Source organism: Gobio gobio (assembly GCF_949357685.1).
Source record: "Gobio gobio genome assembly, chromosome: 16".
Taxonomy (NCBI): Eukaryota; Metazoa; Chordata; class Actinopteri; order Cypriniformes; family Gobionidae; genus Gobio; species Gobio gobio.
The window spans coordinates 40,119,370-40,132,308 of record NC_137109.1 but is presented as its reverse complement, the minus strand read 5'-3'; the positions used below and the strand labels follow the sequence as shown (position 1 = coordinate 40,132,308).

Here is a 12,939-nt window from a genome sequence, read left to right as displayed (position 1 = left end):
GTGTAATCATATTAGATAATGTACTGCTCTACATAATATGCAACATCTCAGTAGAAATCGTATAGGTCCTCTGGCCCCATGGTTCTTGCCCCCCCTATTGTCAGTCCCCACCTCTCCCCCTGCTTGCGAAGCCCCTGCTCTTTCCAAGAGAGCATGTGAAGTGCTTTCACAACATCTCTGGTTCTTCATAGGAGCATGCTGCTCTCTTGTGGTAAAAATGGACACATTCCGTATTAACATGGAGCAGATGCTCTTTGTTTGTTGATAATGAAGTATATCATCTTTATATTAAATGCAAGGAATCAAAATGCCATGGAGATTTACATGACTGCTTTTGTGTAATTTTGAATTGGATTGAAAAATAACTACACAAGTTTACGAAGTAGCCTTGCACAATTAGGCTGCAATATATTACTCACTGACTTTCTAACATTATCAAGGTTTGGTCTATGGTTGCTAACTTGCTATAATTGTTCTTTGTTCTTCATGCACTTTGACACGGCCATCCACCACTGAGGTAGATGTATTTGATCTGCTTGTATAGCCAGCAACATGGCTTGCCAAAGTTACATCACCATGACTTGGCAAAAGAGATGGGAGGACTTTGTACTTTATTATCTACATCAGGGGTGTCCAACCCTGGTCCTGGAGAGCTATCACCCTGCAGATTTTAGCTCCAACCTCAGTCAAACACACCTGAACCAGTTAATCCTGGTGTTCAGGGTGCTAGATAATTACAGACAGGTATGTTGGAGTAGGGCTGGAACTGAAATCTGCCGGACGTTAGCTCTCCGGGAGCAGGGTTGGACACCCCTGATCTACATACTTATGAACAAAAGTGTTGGTTCATTTTATACTGTCGTGATTCAAATACAGTCCTATTTAGAACAATTGAACTATTAAAACATCGAAACTTACATAAAGTGAGGAGTAGCCATATGGAGACTTGTCGTCACACAGGGATGTTTTTGCTTGTTTTCAGTGATTTTGATTTTGTTTCAAATAGTTGTTAATTAATAGATCTCTTTTTCATAAATGTTAGGCTCATTATATGTTTTATGTTGTAATTTTATAAAATATAAGAGACGTATCTAGAAATTCACTTTTTTTAAATCCACCCTGAAATATATTTGATTGAGTCAAAAGTGTGTCAAGGTAGGCTACTACTGATTTTCTCTTGTGAGTTGATATTAATTAACACTTTTTTTTTACTTCGTTTAAATTATTAGGACCGAGTTTTAGCCTAATCTTTTTAAAATATGTTTTGAATTTTCTGTGGCGTTTAGGGCGGAATACCGGTTTGAACCAATCATTAACCGCTACACAAGCGCGTGTGTATCCCACTCTCTCTCTCTCTCTCTCTCTCTCTCTCTCTCTCTCTCTCTCTCTCTCTCTCTGCGCTGAGAGGATACTCATCATATTTGCTGAAGCGTCTCACACAGCGAAGAAAAGCCATGGCTGCTGCGAACCGTGTCCTTGTTTACGGAGGAAAAGGAGCTCTCGGCTCGGCATGTGTGCATTATTTTAGGTCGAAAGGCTGGGTGAGTAGAAACTATTCTTTATTTTGATTCCATAGGAGCCGAGTCACAGTGAGTGTGAGTTGGTGCGTGTGCTCAAACTACTACCACCTGTGGATGCGATAGGGATTTTGCTTTTTCATTATTATTATACTTGCATAGGCTACATAAGCCTACTTTAATAGCATGCATTGTTAACTTGTTTCATAGCAATAACGTGTTTCTTTTGTGTTAAAGTGGGTTGCCAGCATTGACATAGCAGCGAATGAAGAAGCGAACGCAAACGTCCTGGTGAAGCTCTGCGAGTCATTCACTGATCAAGCCGCACAGGTGGGTGGAGCCAATGTCCTGGCGTCAACACATAGGGCTTATTAAAGTGCCTGTCATGCTGCCATTTACTTTCCATTTACACTGCTAAAGTAATTTCCTGTCTTGCCATATGTGTTCTGGACAAGCAATCTTTTCTCATTATTGGCCTTATTGTGTCTGTCATTGAATTCAGATGCTGTTAATAATAGTCTCGGTTAAATGGCACACCGTTGGAACTGTCCTCTTTATGGCACCGCATTGTGTTTCTTGTTTTGTGGTCTTGTAACACTATTGCACTTTAATTCTTGAAATTGCTGTTAACTTTCCTCATCACTCCAGATAATAGGTTCGCCGCTGATGTTCTGCATTGTTATACTCGGACATAACATGAACGTTTCTGGGATTGTGCAAAGCACATGAATATTTAATGAAGTATTTACAGATTATAATAGATTGTCTGTTTTGAAATCACCAACTGTAACATTCCATCATTTTATAATCTGAATCATAATCCGAAATCAAAACTATTTAAGTATTTATTATGATTTTCCGTGCACCTCATTATTTTCTTAATTCATGTGTCCTCGTAATCTTTAGTCAAAATAACGTCCCCTCCCTCTTTCAGCGACATCTCTTCTTTTCTCTGACATCACAGCAATAACAAACCGCATGATCCAATCAATTCTCATTGGACAAAATCAAATTCCGCCTTACATTTTTTCTTGTTTGAGAAGCCATTTCACTCATGTATGCATCACAATAATAGGGAAGGAAAGACTAGGGCAACTTCCATATCATGCTGACTTTAAAAGTGATGCTCATCCTCCTCCTTAAAAATTACAAGTGTGTAACGCAGAGTTAAAATGGTCTTTGTACAGTAGTGTAGTGTGAAAAAGCCTTATGTCACAAGTCTTCATTAAGTTTGCACTGTTGTTTCCGCTGAATTGTAAAAGTATGGTTTTTAATGCAGGTGACGTCTGATGTAGCCACATTGCTGGGGGAACACAAGGTTGACGCCATTGTTTGTGTGGCTGGAGGATGGGCTGGAGGAAATTGTAGCTCAAAAGGTGGGCGTATTTATAGTTTTTATTTTTATTTTCCTTTTTTCAGTTCATGATTTAATTGATTTTGCTGGAGTAGTATCAACTCTCTCTCTCTCTCTCTCTCTCTTACTCATTTTAGACTTGTATAAGAACACTGATATGATGTGGAAACAGAGTGTCTGGACCTCAACCATTTCCAGTCATCTTGCATCGCTCCATCTGAAGCCAGGAGGCCTGTTGACTCTCTCTGGAGCAAAGGCCTCGCTGGATGGCACTCCAGGTACAGTAGGACCATCTATCCTTATATTCCTTATATGTTGCCTACTGGAAAACGCATTTTGTAAATGCATTTTCAGCACAGGTTTACCTGAGGACACTTCAAAATGTGATGTTTATTGTGTACACTTATACCCCAAAGTGGTTAAATTATATTGTTAATGAAGGAAAACACCGACATCATGAGGTTTTCCCTTAGGTGGGTGAAGGCAGTAATAGAATTCATTTATAACAGCAAGGCTTTTTCACTGCCAGTATAAGTGTATATAGTTTTGAATTGGCTGTCACATCCATTGTACTTAATTAGTTTTATATATTGCCTCACATTCCAAATCTTTTCATAGCCTTAGATGTGAAATGTTCGGTTCATTCTTTTAGTGACAAAACTCAATAAAGCACACAACAGAGGTCGCCTCCAGCCTATTCAAAATCTCCAGCATCAGCAGACTGCTCTGATTGGCTGGGAGGCCTGGGAGGGGAAATGAGTCAGCAGGTTTTTTGGAGATGGGAACACATGTGGACTGTGTTTAGGAGTTTGTAGTCCTTACCCACACAGAACAGAACTGATTTAGACAGGAAATGCCCTGCAGCGATGAACACTGCTTTGATATGATTATGAAGGAACCTCTAGTTGGAGCGTTTGATGTATCTCGTTCAAAGAGACAGGAGCAAGCTCTGGTGAACATTTCTGATCAGGCTGTCAGCTCTTACAACCATACAAGATCAGTATCATGTGCTAGTCACACCACAAGCTGAAACTCTAGTACTCAGATGGCTGTTTTGAAAAGTGAGACAGTTATCATGATAGTGACGTGCATTTTGTGTTTAAATATTTTTATTGGCAATTTTGCTAAATAAAAGTCTTTGTAATTACACGTTTAATGGTTTATGCAAAAACAAAATGTACAATTACTTAAGAATGAAATGAAACCACACCCTAATAGTAACATCCAACTTAATTTAAAATGGAAAATTAAATATAAATAAAACATGGGAACTACCAACAACACATCCCTCCAACACCAAACCCTCAGAATATTGTTGCATTTTATATGACTTAGGGGATCTTAAAATTGATTTGTTGATATAATATATATAAAATAAGTTTTAAATCATCGACTTTAAATGTTTTATAATACATAAAATCTGTTCTAAAGCCGAGATATCGGCAAAGTCCTGGCGTACTGAGTTTGACTGACCTCAAATCTAAAGTTCAGTCTGGAAATCAAACATACCAAAGAGAATAAGCCAAAGCCAAAAGACAGAACATGTGATTTAACTGTGACCCGCAATGTTCATTTAGTCATGAAGGGTCATGCAGTATGGCTGAAACTTTCACAAAACACTGAATTCTGGAGCTTCTCCACCCCTCTTTCTTATTGGCTCTGTGGGTTTAAAGGTTTTTTTGGTAGTTTTATGGAACGGCTATAATGCATTTTGGGTTTGAGGGCGAAAAAAAAAAATTCTTGGGAAAAAAGTAGTATTTAACCCCCTTATTACATCAAGTATGCTGGTTATTGATTCCAGATGCAAAGCCAACAAACATCCAGAGAGGAGGAGCTGGAAAGGCAAGCTCACTACTTTGAAAATATATAAGTATTCCCAGTACTAACTAACTAACTATCTAGTTGTTGTTCTTTTACTGAAAAATGTATATACAAAATGTGCTGGTAAGCAATATTCTTTTGATTTTACAATTTCCTTGCCTCCATCCACCCTCTGGAAGATAATAAAATCTTTAAAAAAAAAAAAACAATGAGTAAATAATTTATCATTTCTGTTAAAAACTAAATGTTCACCCTCTCATTGACACTTTTTTCTGTGCCTTTAAGACAGGACATTAAAGTCATATTTTAAGATTTTGTTTTAGATCTTTTCGAATGAGCTGTTTTTGCAGCTTTGTTCCAATAGATGGTGTTTTTGAACTGAAGTTTTGAGTTGGTATTAAAGTACAAAATCTAATGTAATTCCTCATGATGTGACCCCTTAAAATACACTGGTATTTCTGCACAAAGTGAGAGAAAAATTTCACTGGTGAGGGGAAAAAATAGTCTGACTGTGTAAGAGGAATCATATTCAATTTGCTTGTTTTGTATTGCAAAATCCATTTTATTCTCAGCTTGAGGCATCCAACCAAATTATTATTGACCAAACCTCAAAGCCACAGCTGTTGCCTGTGAGACATTGTTAGGCAAATTGTGTTGTTGGCATGCTCTCAAGTGCTGTGTGCGCATGCATTGTGTCCCATAGTCTGCTGTATGGAGCGAGAGCTGTAGCACAAAGCATGTGAAGAGGGCTCTGTTCTCCATTCACTTCTTGACGCTTCTCTCTGAATGTAGGAATGGTTGGGTACGGCATGGCCAAGGCTGCAGTCCATCAGTTGTGCAAAAGTCTGGCTGGCGAGAACAGCGGTCTTCCATCTGGAGCTGGAGCTGTGGCCATTCTTCCGTAAGAGCATCTGTCAAATCATCATATCTTTTAGTTATGCTTCCTCCCAAGATCCAACCTGAAAATATTGAGTACTGCTTAAAGTAGTGTTTAGGCTATTTTTAACTTAAATGTTACAGTAGCAGTCAATAAGATTTGTAATGTTTGTGTCTCACTAAGGCTGCATTTATTTGACCAAAAATACAATAAAATTGTAATATTGTGAAATTACTATTTTAATAAAATGGAATAATTTAATGTAATTCATTCCTGTAATGGCAAAGCTGAATGTTCAGCATCATTAATCCAGTCTTTAGCATCACATGATCCTTCAGAAATCATTCTAATATGCTGATTTGGTACTCAAGAAACATTTCTTATTATTATCATTGTTGAAAGCAGTTACACAGCTTAATGTTTTTGTGTAAACCATGATATATTTTTAATGATTCTTTGATTAATGTAAATTAACAGCATTTATTTGACATATACATTTATATTTTATTAATATTGATGAATAAAAGTATTAATTTCTTTAAAAAAAAAACATGCTGACCACAAACAATATTACATTTTGAATGATTAGAAAAAAGTTTTTCTTTGAAATGGTGTGTACCAACAAATCCATCACAAAGACACCAGGGACATGCATTAAGAAAGTAAATGTGGTTCTTTTTTGTGGCCTTTTGTTTTTAAGTATTCATTAATCCATGTTCATATGTTATATAAATGAATGCTGTTTCTGTGTGTGCAAGCGTCTGCTGTCATTTGTGCTCTAGTGACCTGCGTGGTACATTTCTGACGGCTGTCTCTTTGCATTAACTGAACGTATGAGGTGTGAGTGTTTTCAAAAGGCCAGGCTAGTCTAAGCTAGTACCGCAGGCTCTGTTCCACTGTCTCATCTACCACCAAGATAACAACATTATGTCATCTTCCTCCAGGGTTACCTTGGATACACCAATGAACAGAAAATTCATGCCTGACGCAGATTTTGGGAGCTGGACACCGCTGGAATACATCGCAGAGTGAGTGCACTTTCCCCATGTCCACTGAGCACCAGATTTCATTACGTTTGCTGATAGTGTGATGAATCGGAGATTAGACCTGTTTGGAAAATAGAAAAAAAGCCTCAACAATGCAAGATGTCCTCGCTGCAGCCTGTAGTGCAATGACGTACTGCATTAAATCCAATATGTAGTGGACATGTTTTTTCCCTTAGGTTTTAGGGGTTAGTATCTGTTGTAGGCAATCAGCACTGTAATTGACAGGAGTAATTAAATTTTTAGAATCGACTGCGTGGCGGATTTTGTGCCCAACAGGTTTGGACAAATAAAAAGCATGCGTCCACTACATATTGGATCTGATGCAGTACGTCGTCGCATTATAGGCTGCAGTGAGGACAGTTTCCAACAATGGGATGAACTAGGAAGCTGCAATTTCTCACCAGAAGAGGGCAGTAATGTTCTTCCAAAAGAGACCCGATGTCTGCTTCATGTTATTCAGGGATCTGGATATTGTGAATATTAATCCTCAATCCACTTTTATGAATTATTTCATGGTCTCATGTCATCCACCTAGAATTATTGTTACCCCAGATTTGAATTCAACAGAAAATCTCACTCCCATATAATAGAAATGTTTAAAATCAGGTCTTAAAAACCTTCCTCAAATGTTACATTTGATTTGCTTCAGTAATATTAACCAAAAAAGCCACAGGCAATTGTAAAAGCCTCTTAGAAGCAAACACACCCTGTTTGAATGATTGAATTACAACAGAATTTAAGTGAATAATGTCGAGCATCAACCCAAGCACAGACCTTTTAGAGAAATGCATGCATTTATATTCAGTGGAATTGATATTAACACAAATGCCTCTCGATTTCACAGAAACGAATAAGAAATGATTTAGGGGCCATTCACACAGAACACATTTTTGTGGTTAATAAATGTGTGATGCAGGGCGGTGGAACTGAAAAAAAAATAATACACAATGTCTAGGGAAGCATTTTTTAAAAGCTTAACTTAAGTACTGTGTTTTTAGACTGTGTCATGCGCAGGACGCTGCAAAAGATGTGCCCGCAACTGTCAAACAGTCTACAGTATATAGTTCATAGAAAAACAGCTCACGAGTTCACACTTACAAATAATCAGAGAGAGTAAAGAGTATGTGTATTTGGCTTGCTGTCTGAGGGGAGGGCTCCGAACTCGTAATTTGGCCGGAACCTAGAGTATTCCCCCGTATCCCTGGATAGGAAAGTAACCAGGTAAGAGTGAGGAGACGGGGTGGTCGAGGGACGGAGAAAACTGTCGAGGAACATAGATTAGTCTGCTATGTATATATAGGCCTCCTCTCGTGCTGATTGGATAGGTAATTTGAACATGTTCCTCCCAAATTTGTTAATAAAACATCATGGGAAAAAAACATTGGAAATATATAACTAAGCAGCAATTATCAGGGCCAAGCACAACAGAATTAAACAAGCAAGCTAGCAGCAGACCAACTGCAAAAATGAGGAAATAAAGACAATTGGAGACAATTTTAAGCAAAAAGGTTGAAATCCCATAAATACATTGAGTTGTAATGAGATATAATTGCTTTTAATGTAATTTCATTACAATTTTGGACCACAAGTGGGCGCTGCCCTGAAACTTTGAGTACCTTCAGGGCATGGTGCCGAACACATACTGAGTTTTGTAACGATATGCCAGTGCATTTGTAAAATATAGCAATAAGCAAAACCATTGCAGTTATAGCTTTGGATCTTTTTTGTCATTTTGTAATTAAAATGATGGCCATGTTTTTCAAGGTACACCAATGTCATAATGGACAATGATAGCAACTGAGACAGAGACACTGCATGTCCAAAATTGAGCCAATTCTTATGTTTTGTTCAATTATTGCACCACCCAGTGGCGCAGTCCCACTGCTTTTTTTGTGTGTCCTCAGAGTGTCCTCATATGCAAGATATGTCAAATTTGGTGAAACTCTCCCATTTGGCCATTAATATTCAATCATCCCGCTTTTCCCTCATCCCAATTTTCCTACAATGGTTTGGTCTTGATCGGACAAACGGTTTCGAAGATATTCACGAAAGTTGTTTAAACGCTAAATCACAACGTTGCACAAACTTGTTTGATTTTACCACTAGGTGGCACTGGCTCGAAACTTATCAGGCTCCTTCAGGGCATTGTGCCGATGGTCCATACCGAGATTCATAACAATATGGCAATTCGTTCATAAAATACAGCATTTTACTACAAAATTGTAAATGGCTGACTCCCAAAATGGCTGATATGGGAAAATTGGATATCATTCGACTCACCATGCCGCCCCGAATCTAACGAGACCACTTGTATGATTTTTGGGTGAACCGTTAGAAGCAAAAACAGCCCTTTTTTTGTATCTCCGCACCAGTAGGTGACATTGCGCCGAAAAGGTTTCTGTATGCTAAATTTCATAACTTTCCCGCAAGCGGTTCTATGGGCTGCCATAGACTTCCAAAGCGGAAGAAACGGGCGAAGAAGAAGAAGACCAATGATGACTTTGGTGCTTGGCCCCTAAACATGTGGAATGCAAAAACTTGTTCTGTGTGAACGGCCCCTTAGCACTTTTTTAGAATATCTCGCTCAGATGTGGCCACTGTGGCCAAATCTCTCCTGCCCGTCAGCACAGATTAGAATGAGGCTTTGATGCAACTCCATAATCCCAGAGGAGCCACAGCAAACCCGGCTGGATTAGAGAAGCACATGAGAGATGGAGGAGTATAAATAGTCTTTGTGTTAAAGGTAATTAATATGTAGTCTTACTTCAGCTGCTATAATGGGTTAAAATGTCTACAGTTTCTCCCAAATGTTCCAGAGTAAACAAGGCTTGCTGTTCGGTTCTTATTTTCCTCTCTCTGTCTCCCTCCTCCCATCTCTGTTCTCATTATCTCACACTCTCTCTCTCTACCCATCCTTCACCACCATCATTTTACACCTGTCTCTCTTTCTTTCTCTGTTCCAGAACCTTCTACGGCTGGGCCACTGGGTCAGACCGGCCAGCCTCAGGCAGCCTCATACAGTTGGTGACGACTGGGGGGAAAACCGAGGCCTCGGCGGCCCAGTAAAGGGGGAACAGAGAAAAAGTGAAATACAAAGATATAAAGAGTGGAGGAGAGAAATGTTTACCAAAATACTGTGCAGCAGAGGTCAAGCAAAACTGATGGAAAGTGTGGAGATGTGACATTTCCATTTATCCAGTCTCATTGGAAATACACAGTACAGTATCTCAGATTGACCAAAGTAATAACTTGCATATTTTTTGTCGGGTCATTACATGTGCTGTACATAAAATTACAGCCTGTACGTTTGTGACTTCCGTCTTGACAACAAAATGTGTGCCGCTGTTGTGTGTGAAACGTACAGTCTTCTGTTCAGAGAAGTGGCCTTAGTTTGTGTAATTGTGAGTGTATGTGATTACCGGTTCAAATGAAATCCTGTGTGGATGCTGTATCTTCCCTCAAAGTATTTTCTCTCCAGTACATTGTATTGGTGCTTAATGTGTACGGACCATAATTGCATAATAAAGACAAATAAAAACAATGTTTTGTCAACATGGATGTCATTATTTGAAAATAAAATGTACATTAAGTATTTTTTAAATGTATTATTTGCAGGAATAGATTATGTAAATAAAAAAAAATCTGTAATTTATTCCCATGTCAGTTCAAATCTACTGTATATGTTGTAATTTTTTGCAGCTCTCAATTTTTTTCCACCCCTCAGCTTTTTTCCGTAGCTAGCTTAGCTACCACTGCTGCAAAAATATAACCAGAATGATATTGAGATGCAAAAGACTAGCCTATAAAGATAAAATATATTTTGTACTCCATGAAAAAAATGCAACAGCACATGGATTTACAAAAAAAAATGCGAGAATAATAAAATAATTATATTTAAGGACAGCTGTTCCTTTAAGAGATATTAGTTCTACCCATAGACTGTAAAAACAGATATGTGTATAGGTAAAAAATAGTGCACAGTAATAGGCCTTTACAAAAAATATCCTGTCTTCTCTCTCATTCATTTATTGTCGGTTTATTTGAGCAGATAGTTGCTGATGGTTTGTGTTCAGTCAGGATGTGGTGAAGACAAGGTTTGTCTTGACTCTTGTATCTTGTCTTGTTTTGTTTTGTCTGACTGGTGGTTTCTCTCTGCAGTGCTGGATATTGTTGGCTAAATCTCCTTCTTTCCCTGCAGTTGTTGTTCTTCTGTCTGATTGCCATGTGGAAGCCATTTTGTCTGGCTAGCGTGGTGACGGTATAAATGAAGAGCGTACAGATGGAAGTGGTTAGTTCAGCCATGGTAACTTGAGTGTGAGGATACTAGAAGGTGTGTGTGTGTGTGTGTGTGTGTGTGTGTGTGTGTGTGTGTGTGTGTGCGCGCGCGCGCGCGCGTGTGTGTGAGTGAGAGAAAGAGAACGAAGTAAATGATAGAGGACAAACATTGTCTCCTCCAAATGTTTAGCATGCACATTTTGGCATTTGTATCCTATTCACAAATGTAAGCCGAGTTGTTTGATGTTAATTAGATGCACAATTAACAACAATCACAATATAGCATTCACCTCCTGTGCAGTACTTGCCATGACCTCCCCTCTAGATGGCACTAGTAAGCAACTTCGCTAACATGCACAACAATCAACATGTTGAACTCTCTCTCTCTCTCTCTCTCTCTCTCTCTCTCTCTCTCCTGTCCCTCTCTGCTTATCTCCTAGTCAGTTATTAATACACTACGATTAGGCTTTCGTCACAATAGAAATATATTAGACAAACTGTACTACAATATCCATAATTTACCTTATAAATTATATGCGGAAAATGAGGCAATGATTAAAGTAAAATGTATAAAGTTTATGTGCAGAAAAGATTGTAATCCAGTTTAAATCAACTATTTTATTTAGCACACACGCACATACAGAGAGAGAGAGAGAGAGAGAGAAAACTGTAATTGAATTAATTTTCTTTTAAAATCTAAAGTACTCTTAATTTATCAGTAACAGTTCTGATGTAATTGCAATAAATAGATTTCTTTAAAATAAAAAACAATAGTGGATTTAACATCAAAATGTAAGTCTACTAATAAAACGTATGTTTTTAATGTACCTTGCCCCTTTAAATACTTTGCAGTTAAATAATAATGTATGCAATTTTATATTATTTATGTGAAATAATTAAAAGAGCAGTTTCATGTCTATCAGTGTATCGTTCAACTGGTCGAGATTGATATGGGATTTACAAAGTAATTAGTAATAAGTAATGCTATACTTTTTTTAGAGAGAGAGTACTTAGTACAGTCATCCAAAATACTGTTGAAGATGTAATTAGTAGCTAGTAATTAATAATTTTTGTAGAATAACTAGTTAATTTACCAACACTATATATAAGAATCCTGTTGTTTTTACAAAACAAAAAAAATTCTGACAGCTGTGGTTGCCAGAATAATTCTGTAAAAAGTAAAACCGTAAAATGTTTAAAAAAAAATGATTTATTTGGTTTAAACTGGTAAATCCAGCAATGCACACTGCTACTTAAATATATCTTGTACCTATATTGACAACTACCATAATATACAGGTGATAAAAGAGGAAGCCACATGAAGAAGTTCATCACAAGCTGAATTATACTACACTACAGTCATTCACACGAACACAAAACAACATCATGGTAACACACATGGCGCTAAAGTAATGCAATAAACGGGTAGTTGTCGAATTTTCAGTCAAATAATTCTTTAAAAAATAATAATTATAAAAAATAAAGGTCTATGGTATGTCCTCCTTAAGAAAGATAAGTAAATATGTCTGTTTTTGTTATTCACAGATTCACTGGTCTTTCTTTTTCTCTTTACCTCTCCCTCTGTCTCATTCTCGTTTACTTTGTTTTTCCTTGTTCTGTTTTGCTCCCACATTTTAAATGTCTCTGCTAAATTCTGCATTAGTTCCAACTTTAGCAGGCTGTCTATACAGTATATTTGGACCAAAGAGAGTTGAGTACATGAGGTCAGAAACCACCACAGGCAAAAACTATATTGGATATTTTTTTAAGAAGACAGTGAAGTATTTTCAAATAATGTTTTGAATTGGGCTGGTAAAAAGACATTACATTGTTAAAGTTGCCATGACCTGCTTCAAACAGAGTCAATATCCACATGATTGTCAACATGCTGAGCAGTTTTAAACAAATCAATAATTTCTCAAGCAACTTTCGGTTTTGTGTTATGTGCCTCATGGTTGGGAAATGATTGTCTGTACTGTAACTGGTTATGCATAAAAGGTTTTTCATAGCTTTGTTACATCCTTTTATGTGCAAGCATCAATCAAAGTA

The 12,939-nt window shown here is 37.6% G+C and overlaps 1 protein-coding gene across 1 annotated transcript; it reads left to right on the top strand.

The window, feature by feature from the left end:
* The first annotated feature begins 673 nt into the window (after positions 1-673).
* Positions 674-10,209, top strand: qdpra (quinoid dihydropteridine reductase a). The gene is made up of 7 exons (XM_079838252.1): positions 674-1,541; positions 1,755-1,847; positions 2,797-2,893; positions 3,009-3,149; positions 5,485-5,593; positions 6,514-6,597; positions 9,579-10,209. Exons 1-7 carry the CDS (start codon positions 1,455-1,457, stop codon positions 9,679-9,681), a joined length of 714 nt encoding a protein of 237 aa, XP_079694378.1. The 5' UTR covers positions 674-1,454; the 3' UTR covers positions 9,682-10,209.
* Positions 10,210-12,939: the final 2,730 nt, after the last annotated feature.

What these genes read in the sequence shown, in the direction of transcription:
- qdpra (XM_079838252.1), top strand. Translation starts at nt 1,455, where the DNA reads ATGGCTGCTGCGAACCGTGTCCTTGTTTACGGAGGAAAAGGAGCTCTC. An exon ending in TCACTGATCAAGCCGCACAG is followed by an intron (nt 1,848 to 2,796) that starts GTGGGTGGAGCC and finishes TTTTTAATGCAG; the next exon opens with GTGACGTCTGATGTAGCCAC. An exon ending in AGGAAATTGTAGCTCAAAAG is followed by an intron (nt 2,894 to 3,008) that starts GTGGGCGTATTT and finishes TACTCATTTTAG; the next exon opens with ACTTGTATAAGAACACTGAT.